The 22,824-nt window shown below is 44.3% G+C and overlaps 1 protein-coding gene across 2 annotated transcripts in view; it reads right to left on the bottom strand.

Moving 5' to 3' along the window:
- Nucleotides 1-1,168: 1,168 nt before the first annotated feature.
- Nucleotides 1,169-22,824, bottom strand: part of LAMB4 (laminin subunit beta 4) — a 269,670-nt gene continuing 248,014 nt past the window's right edge. For both annotated transcript variants that reach the window (XM_088480192.1, XM_088480193.1), the window contains one exon: nt 1,169-1,386. In XM_088480192.1, the coding sequence (XP_088336318.1) occupies nt 1,247-1,386 (140 nt within the window). In that variant the 3' untranslated portion in view covers nt 1,169-1,246. The remainder of the gene's footprint in view (nt 1,387-22,824) is intronic.

Here is a 22,824-nt window from a genome sequence, read left to right as displayed (position 1 = left end):
TTGCCGGCTACCCATTACCCGACTTTGTGAACAATGCGACCAAAATCTCCTGGTTTTGGTCGGATTGTTCACAAAGTCGGGTAATGGATAGGCCCCTTAAGCAAGTGTTCATTTAGTAATTACTATTGATGTTCTGGACTAGGTGTATCATAAAGGTCAAGGGAATTTTCATTGAGCATATATGGTGGTTGAATTATGTCAGATGAAAATACCTGAACACTTTAGCATTTCATGGAAATGGTAGTAAAGTAATATGTACAAACATATATTTTAAGGCCAATACTACAAACAACAATGACCTTAAACTTAACCTGTCTCAGTGTCGTCACTAAGGGGATGCAAATGGTGCCGGGTGCACTGGGTGCCACCCTCCAAGGAGGTGACACCAAAATGCCAGGCCTTCCTCATTGACCGGGGGCTGGGTGCTGCACTGTGACATTAGTAGGAGCCTGCAGTATGGGGGGAGTCTCTGGGGGCAGCCCAGCAACTTCGGGAGTATTGGACATGCCCCAGAGTGTTTAAACTGCCTCGAGGCCACACCTCTTTCCTGTGAGGCTAGGCCTCACCTTCAGAGAGCAGGGGTTTACTTGCGGTACTGGATGTCAACAACCCCAGTGACACCACTTACCTGTCCAAATGTAACACCAAATTTAACTCTATTTGCACATCTATATGTATTTTAGCTCCCACCATCTATACCAGTGGTTCCCAAATTTTCTTGATTCACAGCGCCTTAGAGTATCAGTATATTTTCACAACACCCCAGGTCAAAATCTTGTTATTAAGATATTCAGGAAATCTTATTAATTTAAGTAAATTGTGGTTACCTGTCATCCTTAAATTCAGTTATGTGATGGTGATCAGGGTTGCTCTTTTGTTTCTCCACATATTTTATGATTGGCAGCTGCTAGCCCTGGTTTTATATATCACATTGACCATATATAATTGATTTAGTCCTGAACCACCAACCCATGGCACCCTTGCAAGTGTCGGGAACCACTGAGCTATACAAAGTAAATGATACATTATGAAACAGAATATTAAAAGTTTAAGATCACAGAATCTGGGTTATGCTTTATAACCTCATGGCTGAGATCATATATATGTGACATTTAAAAAAAAAATGTTTTTTAATCAATTGCCACACAATATTAGACAAAATGGAAGATATTGTTTAAAATAAATTTATTGAGACACAAACAAGCAAATTAAATCATACAATATGTAACTATAAAGTAAGAGAAAACTAAGCCCTACAGGTAGCCTGTCTAGATTCTTCATTAAATATGTAGTCCTTAAGCTCTATGACTTTCTCCTCCAGTTGTAGTAATTGATTGGCCTTATTTTCATTAGCTTTGTTCAGGTCATAAATCTTCTCTTCTAAACCTGTAATAAAAACAATGGAGGATTATGAAAGCATGAAAATACTATTAGCACTCTTCATAACATAAGGTCCTGCATAGACAAGGCGATTTAACAAAGAGTATAATGATTCATTATATAAAAGTATGTAATGTAAACTTTGTTAGTCAATACAAGAGAATGAAAAATGCTTTCTTGACACAGATATGTAATCTCTCTATTATGTTTAATTTTAAGACTGCTTGTGATGTGTGTGTATATATGAATGAGTACAATAGGTGTAGATAGATGACCTCACTGGAATTCCAGGAGTTTGGACAGTCTAGTGATGGCAGTAACTTCATACATATTGGTAAAATCATAGTAGCATTTCCAAAAATGTTCATGAATAATAATATAAAAAGAATACAGTATGTTGATTGTTGATCATGATTTCGGATCATTTTGGAGCAACAAAAGCCACACTATAGAGCAGGGATGGGGAACCTCAGGCCCAGGGGCCATATAAGGCCCCGGAATCATTTGGTCTGGCCCTCTGAGCTTTTTTCTGCTAGCCTCATCTGGATGGCAGGGTGCCTATAATGGCACCCTGCACCCAGAATCTATGCAGCAGTGCCTAGAGCATCCTTATGACCCTTCAGACATTCACACCACTGCCCTTTACAGCTCCCTGGAGCATCCTCAGGATGCTCCAGGCATTGCTGTAATCACTGGCGATTGTGGCCCCGTCCCAGTATGACATCACACGGAGGGGGTGTGGCCTGCACTGGGCCCGTGAATAATGTTATATATATCAAAATGGCCCTTGGCAGAAAAAAGGTCCCCCACCCCTGCTATAGAGCAATGTTGGCATTTAAAATATTGTGTATATAGTCAACATAAATCATCAATAAACCCTGTGTCACAATCCGGTGAAAGTGATCCTCTGTGGAGGACGGTGAGCCGGGGGGTTCAGGTGACTATCGGAGTGACTGTGGCTAGGTCTCCTATTTGCGGCCAAACCCAGGTTTGGCTAGACCTGCCCAGAGGCACGGAGTCTAACTCACTTGGTGGTTTTCTCCAGTGACCCCTCCAATTGGGATTTGGTTTTCCGCTGCACCAAGTGAGCAGGTCGCGGCCCTCTGGACAGGTACCTGGGAATGGCAGAAGACCGGAAACTATATTACGTTAAGTTATTGCTAGAACACTGGAGATACACTGGAACACAATTAGAAATCCTGATCACCGGCTTGCATGAGATTACTGAGAATGTACTAAGAATCACTAAGAAATCCAGGAGCTGACTAGCTCAGCAGCTCAGGGAGATGTGGACACAGGCAGGTACTGGAGTTTGCTAAATATGCAGGAAAACACAAACATATATTGGGGATTGCACATACAAGAGTAGAGTGGACTCAAGGAATATATTGGGAAAGCTAGAAATGTGGTACTGGACAAAGGCCAAATACTGGGAGAGCTAGAAATGCTGGTACTGGGCAAAGGCCAAATACTGGGAGAGCTAGAAATGCTGGTACTGGGCAAAGGCAAAATACTGGGAATAATTATATATGCAGGTGCAGATTGCACAGACAAGACATATAGAGAAGATAGGCATACACTGGGAGAGTGCTAACTGCAAGTGCAGATTTGGACGGACAAGACACAGAGCAGAGTGACACAGACATATGCTGGGGGGTCCAGCTGTGAGCTAATTAATACCAGCAGGTAATCTGACACTTCAGTGATACAGGGTAATAGCCACAGGAAAGCTGCAATAGAATTAGCAGCACATATACAAAGACACACAGGGAAGGGACATGAAACACTGAAGGTCTGTGAGAAAGCTAAAGTCTCAGAGTAAGGTTTAGCATGGAAGCTAATACAGGAAACTGGGAAACTGTGAGCAGGCTGAAGCAACACGCTGAAGGATTTAGCACAGAGCAGCCGTGGGAGTAACACAGGCACTTGGAATAACAAAGTTGAACAGCATCTTCCTGAAGTTCTGGGGGTGGATTTATACCCAGGGGTAGCAGATTATTGGAGCACAGCATCAGCTGACTGAGATCATGCTACCATTGGTTAGGAGGACTGTCACATGAGAGGAACTGTCATGGCGGCGCCCATGATGAGAACTCCGATCCCCAAAACACACAGCCGACCATGGGTCCGCAAAAGCACCTAAGGTAGAATACTCAGCATCTCACCCCTCACTGCACCAGGCGTCTGACCACAAGGAAGACAGGGGAAGCTGGCACGGAGGTAAGAGATAGCCGATCCTAGGCTGAACCCTGACACCCTGCAGGCAAATATGTGTCCTTGTTTCTATGGAGCAATAATGATACTTCAGCTGGAGTTCTTACTAAAAGCCCTTTACAATTGAGGAGTAGGATCAGAACCCTATTTCTTTGGGGTTTTTGTGTTTTCCACTGTACAAGGACTGTGATGAAAACACTGAGGAAGTGAGAAATGTGATACCAAAAAGTACTGTTAAAACAGAGTTTCCCGCAATTGCACCCCAAAATGCAGCTATTTTATTCACTAAATAAAGCAGCAAGTAGACTATACAGTATGTAAAGCATAAAATAATGCAAGATCTGATTGACAAAAGCAGCATATGGTCCTGGTTAATTGTACGTCAACAGCATGTCACAGACACAATTGCAATAATAATAATAATAATATTAATAATAATATAGCACTTTTCTATGATAACTGCTTTACATTTGCATTTTGAAAAATACAAGATACAAAATACATTAAATTAAGTATTAACAGATTTATTTTCACTTTCAGAAACTAAGGGCCAAATGTAATAGAGTCTGAGTATACAAAATGTGCAGGTATAGAGCTATACTTGCATATTTTTAGAACTCACCCTATGTAATAGGGTGCGAGAACATGCAAACTCGCATGTTTCTCACACCCCCGCAACTTGATTGGCAAAACTCGCATCCAGGTGTTTTGTCATTGTGAGGATACAACTTGGCCAATGTAATAGAGTGCAAGTTTTTAACTCGCACAATATTACTGACCTAAAACATGAAAAATAACAGACCTGCTTCAGGCTAGTGAGTATAGCCTGAGCAGGTCCAAGTTACACAGAAACATGCACAGAGCCGTGAGATCCGTGCATACTTCTGTGTTAAAAAAATAGTAAAATGTTTTAAAAAAATTAAAAATAATGTGGGGTCCCCCCTAAAAGCACAACCAGCACTGGGCTTTTCTGAGCCAGTCCTGGTTGTGAAAATACAGGGGAAAAAATTGTAGGGTTCTCCTATATTTTCATCAACGAGCATAGGACTCAGTGAGTCAATCCTGGTTGAGGAAATACAGGGGACAAAATGAATATTGGTCCCCTGTATTTTCCATAAAAAGCACCAGACTCATTGTAACCACAGCCGGGGGACCCTGTCACCGGGTCTCCCGGCCCCTGGTAGCCCCATTTGAATATATACTCATTATATGCAGTCAATTTGTGTATTATATTTTCTATAATATGGGCTGTATTTATTTATAGACTGCTGACAGGTTACCACATCACATCCGCAACAAGATGCAAATCGCATGGTCCCCGTCGCATGGTCCCATTTGCATGTGCTGTCTATCAACTCAACACTTTGGTGTTAGCCACTATAAAGGTAAGCTGTTCTCCTTGCATGATAGCATTATATCTTGTTCCTGAAGAAAGTTATTAAAACGGAACCATTGAACTAGAAGATGTTCATATATATATATATATATATGCTTTAATGTTTTGTTAAACCTTTCCTCTAAACCTTCAGTCTGAAGGTGAGTTCCTTAGCTAAGAAATTTTAAACAGGCGGCACAACTCTTACATGTTTTTGATATAAAATGAAATAGCCTAGTCAGTTAGTGTTTCCTTAGTTATTTTCACTCTGCTAAAGATATGTACTAGTACCCTAGTAGTTGTCTTTGTTGAAGTTCTGCACAATGTTATCGCTTCTGGGTATCTGGTAGAGTAATCCATTACTACTAAAATACACTGATGACCCCAAGCAGACTTTATTAAAGGTCCAACCAAATCCATAGCTATTCTCTCAAATGGGACCTCAATAATGGGTAATGGGAAAAGTAGACTTCTATAATGTAGCCAGGGAATATGGTACTGACACTCAGGGCAAGATGCACAGTATTCCAGAAAACCCGCTGTAACATTCTCTCAGTGGTTTTTGCTATCCCTAGATGTCCCACAGTTATATGACCATGGGCCAGGTCTAACACCATTCTTCTATATGCCTTTGGAACTATTAATTGTTCCACAATATCTTTTTCTTGCTTGTTACAACAAATCTTGACATACCGCCAAGTGAGAGTATGATAATCTACTATCAGGCACTTCTGGTTTTTCCATCAACCACCTTTATATTTTCTCTAGGTTTTACCAGAGTAGGGTGGTTTAACTGCGCAAAGGAAAAGATCTCTTTTCTTTATTCAAGATCAGACATACAGTCAACTGGTTCAAAAATATTTTCTACTTCAGCAAGGGGTACATCATTCTGTGCCACACTTCTGCTCTCATCACACTCTGACCCCCAACCATGTTTGCAAATTGGAGTACAACCACTGCCACTGTATTAGTAATATTAAAAAAAGGGGTCTGGGTTGACTGCTTTTTTAACAAGTTGGGTTTCCCACAGCTTCCAGTAGTGGGGAAAATCTCTCCCAATATAGCAACAAATATTAAATAAGGAATCAATCCCACAGTGAGAATACTGAGTATCCCTATGGATGCAGGTTATACATACAGTTCTACCCTGCCTTTTGAGGGCTTCACCAACTCAATTTTTACAGGGTAACCAGCCTACTAGAATCTACCAGAGCCTTTACCTGTTTGCCTTCTACAGTGATTATACACATTTGTTTATCTGGGTCAGCCTGTCTGCAGTGCAGGCTAGCTGAGCAAAGAAAGATACTCTGCGATTGACTTAAGCAGTATCATATTACATAAGTTCTGTCGATGCTGGATTATTGGCTGAAACAAGATCAGTTTAAAATTGAATCGCAGCGACACCATCTTGCGACTGGCCGCAAGACGCCATTTTGCGAAATGGCCGCCTAAGCACCATTTTAGATAAACTCACAGTTTAGTACATGTGGCGATAATACCATTAGCATCATGCGAATGCATCTGTGACCATCACCAAAGGTTACGGCGATTCACCAAAAGCCTATTTCATTACTCTATGTATTATAAAGGATATATTCCAGAAATGGCTTTACAGTATTGCATTAGAGCAAGTGGCCAGGTGACAACTGGCTTGTGTAGATAAGCTTCCTGCATAGTGTTTGCCCACTACGGGTGGTCTGGCTAGAATACATTAGCAAGCTTCCTGCAATGACATGATTTCAAAGGCTAGAGTGTCACCTTAGGTCTGTCTCTTGTAGCTGGGATATTTTGCATTTTCACACAAGAGACCAGGAGAATAAAGAGTTTTCTTTCCTTTGAACACAGGAAAGCAGAGGACATGTAGAACTATCTGGCCCAGCATGTCACGCTGCTAAGATGTTAGAGTCAAGCACACCCATCTTCATACACACATTAATACGTCCTTATATCAAACCCTGAATACTCACACATTACATATTCACACATAAGGTTTAATAAGCTTTAAAGTATATGATTTAAGTTGGTTCAGTTAGTTTAAATGCTGAGAAATAAAGATATTTGATAACTAAGGTATTATACATGATAAGCAAGTTGTGTTTGGTTTTGTTCTGATGCGTATGTTTTTTACAGCATTCCGGTGTTATCGGTGGAGAGATCACATCATGCAAACTCAAGTTATGGATCACAGAACCTACAAGCAACAAAATGTTTTATTTTATTAACAACTGTTAGGATGTTACAGAGGGCGTGATTAGAAAGATCCCCAGCTGTTAGAGGCAGGGAGAGTCTATTTGAACCAGCCTGTTAAATGTGCTGTAACATATGCTTCACCTCTGGGAACCAATGATATCAGCAACAGACTTCCCTATTGTCCTTTTATTCTGGGGGGGTTTAAATATGAGTGCATGAAGGCTGGTCTTCATGCTGAACGCTGTATGACTAAGGGTCTCTTGCTGATGCCTATCTCCGGGTCCGGAAGCACCTGCATACTGTACTTGGGGTCTGTATAATTTCCTTTTGCGCCTAAATTGTGTCTCTCTCTCTCTCTCTCTCTCTGTGTGTCTCTCTCTCTCTGTGTGTTTCTCTCTGTGTGTGTGTGCCTCTCTCTCTGTGTGTGTCTCTCTCTCTGTGTGTGTGCCTCTCTCTCTGTGTGTGCCTCTCTCTCACTGTGTGTGTGTGTCTCTCTCTCTCTCTCTCTCTCTCTCTGTGTGCCTCTCTCTCTGTGTGTGGGCCTCTCTCTCTCTCTGTGTGCCTCTCTCTCTCTCTGTGTGTGCCTCTCTCTCTGTGTGTGTGGGCCTCTCTCTCTCTCTCTCTGTGTGCCTCTCTCTCTCTGTGTGTGTGTCTCTCTCTCTGTGTGTGTGCCTCTCTGTGTATGTGTCTCTCTCTCTGTGTGTGCCTCTCTCTCTCTCTGTGTGTGCCTCTCTCTCTCTCTGTGTGCCTCTCTCTCTCTCTCTCTCTGTGCCCCTCTCTCTCTCTGTGTGTGCCTCTCTCTCTCTGTGTGTGTGCCTCTCTCTCTCTGTGTGTGTGCCTCTCTCTCTCTCTGTGTGTGTGCCTCTCTCTGTGTGTGTGTGCCTCTCTCTCTCTCTCTCTCTGTGTGCCTCTCTCTCTCTTTGTGTCTCTCTCTCTCTCTTTGTGTCTCTCTCTCTGTCTCTCTGTCTCTCTCTCTGTCTCTCTCATTGTATTTATTTGCGCTTATTATACACAGATCAAAGCGTGTAACTGACTGTACTTTTACTTGAATAATACTTTATGCTTCGGAACCACATGTTCTGAGTCTGGAGTCTCTATTTATTGTATGACTGCGTATGCAAATTAGCGTCATCCTTAGAGGTTTATAGGAAGGATTTTAGAAGGTACAGGCAGGGGTATATAGAGGTTCATTTTAATATCAACAGTTCTTAGGTAAGTGGACAATTAGCAGCAACACGGCCCAAGCCACCACATCTAAAACATCTGATCACATTTTTATCAAGTCTTTTATAAGGCGGGAATCTTCCTGGCACAGTGTGCTAGTCTCCAGGTTCCAAGCCTACAGTCTCAGGATGTTTACATTCACTCCACACACCCAGCCTTTTCCTCTGGAACAGTCTTACCAGTTGTCAGTCTTTGGTGAGAGGGTACTTTTGGGAACATCCCAGATGTATCAACCTTCACAATTCTACACCTTGGGGGATCTTGGTGGAAAGGACTTGTAGACACAGTAAAGATGACCTACTGATCTTATCATATGATTTTATCTCTCTTATAATTAAATATATCTTCTGTATAGTGCCCTCTGGTTTTTGCATTTGAGTATATATAAATAGCACAGAATCTCCTAGCTAACAGACTAAACTATCCTATTGCTTCATGATAGCATAAGATCACTGCCTTAGATGTATACTTTCAGCCTGGTGATGTTGTGTCTGGTCATAAGTGAAAATGTCAAAATCTAGACAGGAAAACAAAAAAAACAAAAATAAAAAAATCATGAAACACAGCATTACACACAATCAGTTTTCAGAAATAAAGACATTCTGAAATAGGCTTTAAATTAGAGAACTACTGTAATATAGCAAACGTTTTAAAGGTCACCAAGGAGTATTAGACCCATGTAATGCTTTCATATAGTCAGTCAAAATAATATGGGGTCTATTTACTAAGCAGTGTTAAGAGACAGAGTGAAAAGTGATAAGAAAGTGATAAGGTGTCAGCCAATCAGCTCCCAACTGTCATTTTTCAAACACAGCCAATCAGCTCCCAACTGTCATCTCACAGGCTGACACCTTATCACTTTCTTATCACTTTTCACTCTGTCTCCTAAAGGTGGTCATACACGGTGCGATGCACCGTGTAGGGCGACTGCCGATCCGTCAGTCGTACGATCCCCGCAGACCGCACGATATGCCAGCTTCCCCCTCCTTCATCTGAATGGGATCGTACATCGCATCCCAGATCAGACGGTTTTGCAGGAACACCTGGGGATGCGATGTACGACCCTGCGGGAGCGCGCAGCACGATCAGGTACGATATCGTGCCCATACACGGCACGATATAGCACCTATATCGTGCCGATCCGTTGGATTGGCATGTATATCGTGCCGTGTATGGGGGCCTTAACACTGCTTAGTAAATAGACCCCTATATCACTTATTCTAATGTTAAGTACACCTATTTAGTAACTCTCTGCTAGGAAAAGATAGCTGATCGGTCTTGATTAATTAAAATAAATAAATAAATTAGACCTGACAGAAGTCTAAACAGAAAATTGATTTGGTAATGAATGTTCCAAAACTATATGGTCATGAGATGGTTAATCAGAATATGATAATACAGTAATGTGCACAAACAATGGACATATAGGGGTAAATTTACTAAAGTGCGAGTTTTAGAAGTGGAGATGTTGCCCATAGCAACCAATCAGATATCTTCTAGAAGGTGCTAGATAAATGTTAAGTAGAAACTGGTTGCTAAGGGCAACATGTCCACTTCTAAAAAGCCGCACTTTAGCAAATAAACCCCTATGAGTGAATGAGGGTGAATATTTAGATTTCTACATTCAGTTAAATGTCTTACCTGAGGGCTGGATGTTATTTATCTTGTCAGGACACAAACAATGAACACAGAAAAAAACAGATAACAGCCAAACACTAGGTAGAAAAAAACCCCTTTAGAGCCTCAAATTCCTCGAACATGAAATCTGTTCCAAGTGACACACATTTAGCTATGGGAAACTGGTTTAAATGAAAACATGTAAATATGATGTGAAAAACTGATGGCTGCATGTAATAATGATTAATCTGGTCATTGCTCTAGTTGTATTCTCCTCATTTCTTTTAATAATTCACCCACTAATGACATCTCATATTCTTAATATCTGGGAATTTCCCAGTACTAAATTGTGGTTTAGCTGTATAGTATATAAATCTATTATCTCTAGTTATTGCGAAATCCTTCATGAAGAACATAACAATGTTGTTTATACTGTATAAGCCTAGTGTTGACATGGCAGAATGTGCCTGAACGGTACTATGTGGTTTCTAACTGCCAGCTAAGGATAACTGACATAAAAAGTATATTCTTTATATATCCTTTAGGTGTTTTCTATATGCAGAAATGAATAAAAAAAAAAATCTACAAACTTTCGTAGTCTGGGTATATAATGTGCGCTATATATATCTCTAAATAAATGAAATAATAAATAAAAGGTATAGGGGAGTTTGGATGCCTAGAAGATACTGTATACTGTGCAGTTTTAGCTTTTGGGCAACACTAAATATAGTAAAATATACATTTTCATTGGCAAACACAGGTGTGTGTGTGTGTATATGTGTGTGGGATCCAGTGATGGGCGTTGGAACGCAAAGGGGTGGTGGGGTTGGGGGGCAAGGTTTTTTTTTGCTTTTTGGCCCCCCCAAAACATTTCAAAGGAGCGGCAGCCACGGACTATCAGGGCTGTGCTTTATAGCAATGGCTGCACAGCCCCCAGGGCCGGATTAAGCCCTTGGGGGGCCCGGGGCATTTAATACAGAGGGGCCCTCCCCCTCTTCTCAGCACTGCCCCCTGGCTTTGCCTGCTGTGTGCCTCCTCCCCCAAACACTTTCATGAGGCAGCAGCGCAGGCAGGTGCTACCTGCACTGGGGGCAGACTTGGAAACCTCCTCCAGGCTCCATCACCAGCAGCAGCGTGCCATTTTGTCATGTTGCTGCTGGGAGAGCTGCTGCTGGCAGCTGAGGCTGGAAAGGAGTAGAATCGTCCTTGGACCTGTGGCAAACACAGGAAGGGGAGGGTTCCTATAAATTATATATATATTTATATATATATATATATATATATATATATATATATAATTATAATTATATATACACACACACACACACACACACACTGTACATGAAAAGTCATGCACACTGATTGCAGCTAAATACATTATCTTTTACCTTGTAGCCAATCAGGTCGGTTTCTATGATATTGGAAATTCAGCAGCACATACCTCATTGAGAGACAGGAGAAGACTTATGGAACATATTGTAGGTAGCGCATAATGCTGCAGCCATTACCCTGGAGGGAAATCCGCCTCCCAGACAGACAGTGGAGCATGGTGCCCACACTACTCACCTCCTGAAGTCAATAGCAATGGCATTGTGTAATGTACAGTCTCCCACCGACACTGGCTGCTAACTTGCAGGGGCTGCTGCGTGCGAGTCACAGTCTCTGCAGGGTAGAAACAGAGGAACTGGCATCCGCAGTGGGTTGATAGTAGAATCTATCCAACCTAACCATCAGCGGTGCTCAGGAGCTCGCTGTGATTGGGAGCTGAGTGGAAGGCAGAAAAGTCACATCCAGCCCTGGTTACATGATAGATTCAAGTCAGAGAGCTCTGCTCTGAGGAGCTGCCACCTGCCACGCATGCGCAGCAGTGCCGCTCAAGCACCGCAGGCAGCGCAGTGACAGTCCCCAGCCGGTGTGAAAAGGAGTGTGTCCCATCGGACAGCAGTGCAAGTACTCGCTCAAGGTACCTCTGAGTATGGCTGGGAAGGGGGCCCCCTAAGAAAGGGGGGCCCGGGGGTACTAGCCTCCTATGCCCCCCCCTTAATCCGGCTCTGACAGCCCCCGCACTGCATGGAGGAGGAGGTGTAATGTGTGGTCTTTAAGTTTAAACACCGCACTTACACTTCCTCCTCTATGCAGTGCTGGGGCTGTGCAGCCTATTACTATAAAGTACAGCCCCTGACAGTCTGTGGGCGCCGCTTAGGGAAGATGGAGGAGAGAGGAGGGGTTGAGGGGAAGAAAGGGGAGAGGGGGGGATAGGGGCGGCGCCAAAATGATTTTATGTTGCCTCCCCCAACATAAACTTGTTTCAATGCCCTTGATTCCAGTTGCCTGAAACTCTCCCCTTCCAGCCAATAGATTAAATCATGACCACAGTATATAATATAATTTTACTAGCCACTGTATGTGTAATTTAACAGGCAGCACGCCAGACCAGACTGAGGGGCCTATAGATCATAGAGGACCGTGAGTTGTGGAGGCGGATACTTAAATACTGGAGTAATTCAGTAAAGCAGCTGCTCCCACAATCCCTAACAATGCTACCAAAGTAGCAGTGTTACTTACAGATGCCGTGCTTGTCCTCAGTTCACGCATGCACAAGGGTGCAGGGTACACAGTGCAGAGGAAGCGGTGGGATCCACTAGGATCCCTCTTCGCAACTCTGGACCTTGCCGGGTATGCAAATTCGCACTGACTGGTGTAAGGACGCCCGCTATGTCTTAGAGAGCGACGGCAGAGTGAGAGCACGCCGGTATAAAGACGGACACTTTTCTTTTTTAGCACACGTCATCTCCAGGAAGTGCATGATTAACCATAACCATCAACAGCCATCAGAGCAGCACACAGCGCTTGAGGTAGACCCTACCCCACAGCAAGCACTGCGATCACTGCAGGCTGAAATACAACCAAGTGACGTGTACAATGACACTTCCATGCTAATTATGCACACCTATAAAACTCTGTTCTGTCGCCCAGACACGCCTGCGTTCTCAGCACCACTCCCCCATTCACAAGCACCTTCCCCTGTTACCACCCACAAACGGCACTGTCACTCAAAGTAGTGTCCAGTCGGGCGCACACCTCCCGAGCACAGTGAATGACTCGCGCATGCACATATTGCCGCATACGCATGCGCAGACGGGCGACTATTGGCCATAGCGTGCGTTCGCGGCTTAGCGTCTGGGTCTGAATCAGGCTATGAGTCTGCACACGGGCCCCTTCCTCTCTTGAAATGCCCCTGATGGTAAAGATTGGTTCTTGATTTACTGTATACATTAATTGGAGGTATCTTGCACCTTCATGGCAGGACTGGTCTTGATGGCATGCACCTTCCAGCCTAGACCCATGCAAAGCTTTTTGGGCCAGCATTTGCAGGGCCGGATTAACAATAGGGCGGGTGGAGCTTCAGCTCCAAGCCCTTCCATGAAAATAGGCCCATGCCTGGAAGCAGACAGGACCGGGTTTCTTGTAAATGATTTAGGACAGTGTTCAGCCAGTTAAGTGGTTTTCGATGCGGCCACATGCTGCTTCATTCATTTGCAGCATTTGGCCAATGCATTAGCTGTCTGCTACGTCCCAGACTGTGCTGTACAGCTGTAAAGAACTTTGTATAATTAGCTGGAGCCTGGAGGTGCACCCGGCAGTCACCAGGGGACGATATTCAGATTTTTTTGGGGTCTTTTTTTGTAGTGTATAATGAAAGTACTCTAAGTACTGGCTACTTTTTGCCATGTGTTGCGCTGACATCCACTGCCCACTATGCTTCTGGAGCTCTTCAGCTGCAGAGGGAGTTCTGCGGGGGTTTTTATGACCCCCACCTCCTCTCCTGCTCTGGCTCGCAGCGTCTAAGGACAATTCTGTGCTCCCCTGCACATGGAACAAGGCAAAGGTAAGTATATATCTGTAACTTCCTTCCCCTCTCTATCCTACTGTGCCAGCCCCTCTGCCCTTTTCCAGCCAATGCCAGCCCCTCTGCCCCTTTCCAGGATATGTCAGACCCTCTGCTCCTTTCCAGCATATGTTAGACCCTCGGCAAATTTCCTACCTATGCCAGCCTCCTGCCCTTTTCTTGTTTATGCCAGCCTCCTGCCCTTTTCAAGCCTATGCCAGCCTCCTGCCCTTTTCCTGTCTATGCCAGCCTCCTGCCCCTTTTCTGTTTATGCCAGCCTATCTACCCTTTTCCTGACTATGCCAGTCTCTCTGCCTTTCCCCTGCTTATGCTTGCCCTTCTTACTTTGCCTGACTAAGCCAACCTCACTGCCCCTTTCAAGCCTATGCTACTGTAGTCCCATTGCCATTTTCCTGCATATGCCAGCCTTTACCTTTTTCCTGCATATGCCAGCCTCTTCCACTCTCCTGCATATGCCAGCCTCTCTGCCCTTTTCTTGCATATGATAGCCTCTCTACCTTTTCTTGCCTGTGCCACTCTCTCTGCACTTCTCCTGTCTGCACCAACCTCTCTGACCATTCGTTCTGCTGTTCTGTCTGAACCAGCCATTATGGTCCTATCCTGGCTGTACTAGCCTTAATGCTAGGTACCCTTCAGCAACAGTCTCCCTGCCCTTACCTGTATAGGGTGCCCACCTCTAAACCCTTCTACTGACTACATCAGCTTCTGCCGATACTTGTTTGTGCCAGCCTATCTGCTTTTCTCATGTCTGTGCCAGCCATTATGTTCTTCTCATATCTGTGCCAGACATTCTGCTCCTCTCATATCTGTACCTGCCACTCTGCCCATCCCATCTGTCCTTGCATCTCTGCCATTTCTTTGTCTGTGCCAGCCCCTCTGCTCTTTTTCAGATTCTCTGCACTTGCCCTGTTTGTGCTCACCTTTCTGCTTTGCCCCATTATTGTATCTATCTCTCCCAACCATCTTCTGCCACATGCCCCACCACACATTATCCTCCTGTACCCCTTATACTTTTTTCTTTTCCTTCACCTTCTTCTTCCACCCCTTTTTCCCACCTTACACTTTCTCTTTCTCTTATGCTGAAGTTGTCCTGCCAGTGGCCGATCGGAAGCACAGTGGATGAATGGAGTGACAGTCGTGTTCACCGCAATATTACTGTACTTGAAGATGGCAGGTAAGTGCAAGCTTATGAGTGTAATTGCTTTTATTGAGCAACTGAAGCAAGTGATTAGTACATTTTTATTCTAAGGGGCTGATTAAAAAAACTCACTCCCGCAAGTCTGAGCAGTATGCCGCAACACACAGGGCTGCGTACAAAAAATCAGGGAGGCCAGTTTTGAGATCAGGCTGCAAGAGGAACAATTTATGGCTGCTGTTGACAGTGTATCTACACCATTGTGACAGCAACTTGCCTCCCTCGCATATAATTGAATTGTCCCCTAAGAGTGATACTGGACAACATAAAGAAATGCTTTATTATGTTGTTGTTTTTTTTATTTATATATATATATATATATATATATATATATATATTATATAAAAATGCTCCTATTTTTTTGTGGATCTGCTACTGGAAACCCAAGTCCAGGCTTAAAATACAGTGTGTATGTGTTATCCAACGCAGCCAGGTCAAGCATACCTAGAGGAGACCTGGGGAATTATGTAATAAGATGCGAGCTGCAGCCCCAACAGGAACTCCTGCCATTCTGCCCGTATTTTTAAAGGGAAGCAGTCGGGAAGCCGATGGATGGAATCCCGACCATCGGCTTCCCGACAAATCCCAGCAAGGGTTAAATGACAGGCATCAAAATCCTGACGCCTGTCATTTTCCCTACACCAGGAGCCCGACACCCGGCTTACTGATCGAAGGGAAGCCGAGCGCCAGGCGCGGGGAAGGTTAGGTTTAGGGTTCCTGGGGGGACTTAGGGTTAGGCACCCCCTGGGAGGTTAGGTTTAGGTTAGGGGAAGGGAGGGTTAGGGATAGGCACCCCTGGGGGGAGGTTAGGATTAGGCACCCCCCAGGGGACTTAGGTTTAGGCAGCGGGGAAGGGGGGGTTAGGTTTAGGCACTTAGAGTGGTGATTAGGGTTAGGCACTTGGGGGGGAGGTTAGGGTTAGGCACCCCTAAGGGAGAGTTAGGGTTAGGGGGTAGAATAGGTTAGAACATACTTACCTTGGATGATCTGGATTTTCACCCCTGCCGGGCTCACGCTGTCGGGATTTGAACCGCTGGCCACATAAATCATACGGAATTCATTTTTAAAGCAGCAATCATTTTAAAGGCAAAACCAGTTTTGCCTTTAAAATGATTGCTGCTTTAATAATACAGGAAGACTTGCAGAGGTTCCCATAATGGCTGCAGCTCGCATCCCCCAGTATTTCATAAACCCCCAGGAATGACCGACAAGGTGATAGGAGTATACAGTATTTATGAGGGATGGATAACCACCAAATGGTCGATGGTTTTGTCACCGCAGAGTAGACGGCAATGTTTTCTATTTTTTCCTGTCCAGCGTAGGGGTATAAAGCTTATCTCTTCTCTCCGGCCGTGCCACTAATCCTAGACCCCTTTTCTGATTGGTCTGCTATTAGGGCCACCCCTAACAGACATTAGGATGTGGCCCTAATAGCATCCTGAGAGAGCACAGCGCTCCAACAGAGGGGGGAGGAGAAGGTCAGCAGGGAAGGGTGGAGACTGGGGAGACCGGGGGCAGGATGCAGCAAAATAAAAAACGAGGTCAAATCGCAGAAAATGCAGTTTTCGGGGTTTGACCACATTTCTCATATCTATTGGATCCCTTCCAGAACTCCCCCGCGGTGCATGCGTCCTTCTGCACATGCAAAGAAGGACGCCATAGGGACTCCTGGGTCATAGACCTTAGCAGTCCCTCATTCGCAAAAGACCGCTCTTACTGAGAGAGCTGTCCTTTGCAATCTTCTATATGAATACCAGCGTAATTAATGCCTACATGCATGTGAATGGTGTCGGGATGGGAAGGGATATTGAGGTGGTTCAAGGTAGATGGTAGCCACACCCCTGTGCAAGCAACACCCCAACATCATTAGTCACAATGCCGTGACTGTCACGGAACACAATAGGCCCTTCATAAATTTCAGCTCCAGGCCCATGTGGACCTTAATCTGGCACTGAGCATCTGGTCTGTGTGGTTGGAGACTGATGTGTCCGTAGGCCGCCTGAACTGTAAAAGGATACAATATGAATATCTTACCAAGTAGTGAAGGAAGGATGCAGTCACATAGATCACATCCTGATGCAGCCATGTCATTCACCAATGTAATAATGCACCTATGGGGTTCCAATATGGATAGAGGAGCCTTGCAGGATCATTTCTGTTTCAGTGAATTACACAACTAAAGCAGACCTACTCCCAGAGGAGTAGCGTAGAACCAAGGCGCCCGGAGAAAGTGCATGTCATAGCGCCCCCTCCCTGTACTGAACTGTGCTAGTGGGGTATGGTCAGCCTGTGGGGGAATACTGAAGTGAAGAGAAAAACAGCAAACAGTGACAGTATTATGCTGGGCATTGAGGTCACATTGGGCGAATGGAATGCTTTAGTGATGCACTATCTGAAATTAAGGGTCGGGGTAGCTGCTTTGACACTGCTTTATTTATGTATAGCACCTAGGATCTGACTTGTATCTCCTTTGAATCAATGTTATCAGTCAATAGAGGAGATAGTATTATATAGATCACTTAAATTTGCAGAATACATGTGCTACAGTGAGATTCCACAGGACGCTCGCAAGCGGGTCAATGGTGCCGAATTGCACATGCGCACGGCGGAGGGAGCTCCGTCGTGCGCATGCGCGAGACCCGAATAACGACGGCCAAGCCGTCGTTATGGGTCTTGCACCAAAGGGGGTGTGCTGTTGATGTTGATTGACAGCACGCCCCCTTTGGTGGGCGTGCCGGGGGCGTGGCTGCCAGACGGAGGCATTCCCATGGAAATGCCTACCGTCTGAGTCCGGCCCCACTGACATCAGTAGTGATGTCAGTGGGAGTGATTTTGGCTCTGATAGAGCCAAAATCACTCCAGGGCTTGCGGTCACCGAGACCCTACCGCAGGGTCTCGTCGCAAGCCCGATGGTCGCAATGGTCTTGACCATCGCGACCATCATCATGGACACTCGCTATAGCTGTGGGTGGTAACCCACAGCTATGTGAGCATCCATGAGGCCGCTCCAAGTTGAGGGAGGAGGGCCCTGATTCAGAGTGAGCGCTCTGGTCAGAGCGTCTGGCTCTGAATCAGGCCCTGACTTCACGTGTGGCAAGTTCGAAGGGCTGGAGAACCTTGCACAACACGGAAATCATTCTCCACTGTGCTTGAGTCAGATGCATGCCCCCTCCTTTGCCTATGTCATAGGTGGATGTATAGGCTTGAATGGCCTTTTGCTACTCCTCCATCCTCTGAAGAATGTCGAAGCTGAATAATTGGCTGAGACAAGTTCAGTTTAAAATTTAATTGCGGCGACGCCATCTTGCGAATGGCCGCAAGACTCCATTTTGGAAATGAGATCGCAGGACACCATTTTTGTGGTCAGCGTCAATTCAAGTTATAACTCAGGAGCTAAGAACAGATGGCAATGTTTTTGTTAACCTACCAAGGGCAACTGGAAAAACAAGCTTTCTGAGTAAAAGTAAATAAGAAGAGACAATGGGTATTTTTACATACAAATTGGGAATCCCTGGATGCAGATAAAGTATAGTTGTGTCAATTGTAATATAATATCTACACAATTGGATTTGTCTGAATCCTAGACAGGATGGCCCCAAATTCCACAGCTTGAGGTGGTAATACATTTGCATTTCACACAAGAGTCTGTGAGAACAAAAGAGGTTTTGTTTTCCTTTGAACACACAACAGGTGGGGGTCTGTTGACAGAGGGCATGTAGAACTACAACCCTCATCCATCCACACTGCTGGATGTTCACTTCATGTATGATAAATTATGCACTTAAATCTCACCCATTAATAACTAGCGTCCTTATATCAAACCCTGAATACTCACACACTACATATTCGCACACAAGGTTCCATTGGCATCAAATTGTATGATTCAAGTTGGTTAAGTTAGTTTAAATGCTAAGAAATAGGAGGTTTTTAATATCTAAGGTATTATACATGATAAGCAAGGTGTGTTTGGTTTCATTCTGATGCGTATGCTTTTTACAGAATACCGGTGTTATCGGTGGAGAGATCTCATCATGCAAACTCAAGTTTCGGATCGCAGAACTTACAAGCAACAAAATGTTTAGTTGATGGAATGTTACAGGAGGCGTTACCAGAAAGACTCCGGCTGTTAGAGGCAGGGAAAGTCTATTTGAAACAACCTGTTAAATGTGTCATTACATATGCTTCTCCTCTGGGAACCAATGAGATCAGCAGGAAGTTCCCCCTTTGTCCTGTTTCAGTCTGGGGGGGAATAAATACATGTGTCCGAATACTGGTTTGCCAGTTCATGCTGAATTTTGGGTGAACTGAGGATATCTAGTCAGAAGTCTATCTCTGGGTCCAGAGATGCAGCGTATGTATAACCGTACTTGGGTCTGTATTATTTCCTTTTACGCCTAACTTGTGTATGTATAGATTGTGTGTAACTGACTGTACTTTTACCTGAATAATACTTGTGCATTGGAACCACAGATTCCACTCCTGTCTTTATTTGCGGTTAAACTGCGTACGCAATTAGCGTTCTGTTTAGAGGTTTTAGGCAGGGTTTTGTCTTAGAGGTTCTAGGCAGGTGAATCTTAGAGGTTTATAGGAAGGAATATATTAAAAGGTTTATTGACGAATTCAACAGTGGGGGCTCGTCCAGGATATCACACTATCTGATACACGATAACACTCGGTCAGTCCTCTCTCAGCAAAAGGGTGGAGGCGCCTTTTGGGAGACGCATTAGTCTTTCATTACCACAGTGTTGCTGAGAGCGTACTGCCGGTTATTGTGTAGAGGAAGAGCTGATTAGAATCCAGGGACAACAGAGGAAAAAAAGTTTGTTTTTCCTCTGTTGATAGAACCTTGTGTTTAGAGGGGTGCTGCAGTATTTGCGTACGCAGCTAAAACGCATTTTTGCGTACGCAGTTAAAAAAAAAAAAGTAATTATACGCTTGTGTGGTAGTCGCATAATTGTGTATGCGGATGATCGCACAATAGCGTATATGCACTTCCGGTTCTGCTGCCATTTGTTTGAACAAAGCCATTGAGGTTTACATTTTTTTCTATCTACCAATATCTGGGTTAAACGTTTATTTTCTGCGCAGAGAAAAAGTGTGTAACAGTGTGTGTATTGTTGGTAGGGGTAATTTATTCCCTAAAGTTAAGATTACCGTATGATCCTTAAGGGCTAGGTGCAAGGGTTAGCCTAGTCGCTCGGTAAGCAGCTTTACCGTTCTAAACACAGTAGCAGGTGTACATGTTGTCTTTGTTGTATAGAGGTGCGTGAGAGTGGCCGACATACAAACTCTCATAGGTTTGGAAGTTACCTTACTAAAGCTTATCCGGGTCTGGAAGTTGCCTGTTTCAAAACTTATCTAGGTGTGGAAGTGGCCTTACGAAATCTTATCCAGGTGTGTGGGCACCGCCGACTTAAATCGTTCACAGGTAAGTGAAAGTATCTTGATTGTCTTTCACCAGTTTAAATTTTTATTGAAAAGCGTCGGAGTTGTCTCAAAATGGGAGCCACGCAAACGGTAGAAATGTTAAGCAATGATGTGCTGCTAATGGAGGACGAGAAAGAGTGTTAGACCGTTTCCCAGAATTGGTAGTTTTGACAAAAATGTGTTAGATAATGTCCAGGATCACATCAGTATGGTGCGATCCCGAGAGAAAAAGATTAAGTATTTTGAATGTTTAAAAATATGGCAGCATGAAGGGGATGCTTGGCTTAAAAATGTGCAAATGACGCAAACTAGCGTTGCGAACGCATTGCCAGAAAATACATCTGCGACGCTGAGTTGCAATACGGGCGAGCCGCAAATTAGCACACACGGGCGGCAAAGTAGCGTTGTGGAGAGTATTGCCAGCAGTTCACGCTCACCTCCCCCACCTTATGTGGATGGAGGTGCAAGTACAGTTACCATAAATACCAATAAAAATTTAACAAGTAATTTGTACCCCCTCTTAAGTAACCATAAAGAAAATGTTTATGATGTAGAAGATGAGCCTATTGTAATGTCTGCTATTTCCCATGCTGTACAAGTGATAGATGCTGCATCACCACAATCACGGGTGGTGCCGCCATCTCCATCGGTAACAGCAAGGGAAGTGTTAATACACTCGGCACCCATTGAGGAAGTTGTTAATACCATACGTAGCAGCAGCAGATTAAACCCCCAGCCAGGTAACCAGGTCAGAGGTAGCAACGCTGCCGGTCTGCATCCCATTCGGACAATAACTGTTCCAAATGGAAATGCAGATGCAAACGGTGTAGTGCCCACGAGGGAAGTAGTAATGCATTGTCCATGGACAAGAGCAGAACTGAATTCCATCATAAATGATTTCCCCAATCCCAAAAAGGAACTAGCCAAATGTCAAAGATTTTTGAGAAATTTGGGTAGTTCTCATGAGCCCACTAATAAAGATTGGTGTGTGGTGTTAAGGGCCTGCCTGCCACACAATACCGACGTGACAAAATTTATCACGGACTGTGTATTGGATGGCGACATTCCCTTAACAGACCAAGTAAACCAAGGTAACATTTCCCGCATTGTGACTCAATTGGGTGTATATTTTCCAGTAGTAGTTAACTGGAACAAAAATCTTCATAATCAAACAAAAAGAGATTGAAACTGCAGAAGAATATTGCGACCGGGCTCTGCAGGCTATCACCCAGTACACTGGGATAGAAGAGATTAAAGATAGCATTCACCACAGGGGAATGATAGTCACGATATTAATGGATGTGTTAAAAGAGAATTTAAAAACTCGGGCTCAGACCTCACAGCCTGGCTGGCGGGGACTTACAATAGATAACCTCATAGAGTCTGCCATAGAACATGACAAAAACATCTCAAAAAAGAGGGAGACCCAGAGCGAAAAATTAATGGCTGTCAGTATACAAGCTCTGGAGAGAATGACGTTAACATCACAGCCAACAGACACGCTTGCACTTGCACACACACTCATGCCAGAACAAGTTGCTCTCACTAACCCCACTCAACAACAAACACAACTCTATCCCACTAACCCAATGCAACCACAGGTCCCAGGATATCCACCCACTTCTTTTCCCCCACAATATCCTTACCCTCCCTATCCTTACCCATATCCACCACCTTTGCCCTCTGCTCAAACTTCACAACAACACATGCTTTCACCTGAATCACGGACATGTTTTAATTGCAAACAAACAAGACACTTAAGTAGAAACTGCACAGTAAAAAGAGTATGGACCCCACACCAAGGGAAACCTGGATATCCCCATAAGGGATATGCACAGAGATCAGCAAATGTTCAGCAAGCACCAGCTCCAATTGTAGCCGTAAATGCTTTATTGGAGAATGGTAGCCAATGCTAGGGGTCAGGTCATACCTGTAGTCTACAGATAGTCAGGTTAACGGGAAGTACTAGGGAAGAACCGGTCTTGATGGTTGATGTAGCTGGTACTAAATATCCTTTTCTTGTAGACACAGGGGCGACCAAGTCAGTGATGAAATCTCCCGTTAATTTACAGGTGACCAACGAGACAATACCAACAATGGGTGTGACAGGTAAAGTGGAACGTTATCCTTTAACCAGACCCGCAGAAGTTAGTATTGGGCCGTTGCATACCAGACATTCTTTTCTTCTGGCTGCCACGGCTCCTACTAACCTGCTGGGCAGAGACTTGTTATGTAAAATGGGATGTGTCATATATTGCACCCCTGATGGTGTATATTTAGATATCCCAGAGA

The sequence above is a fragment of the Taudactylus pleione genome, unplaced genomic scaffold, assembly GCF_031769625.1.
Source record: "Taudactylus pleione unplaced genomic scaffold, aTauple2 ptg000251l, whole genome shotgun sequence".
Lineage (NCBI taxonomy): Eukaryota > Metazoa > Chordata > Amphibia > Anura > Myobatrachidae > Taudactylus > Taudactylus pleione.
This window is presented reverse-complemented; position numbering and strand designations above follow the sequence as displayed.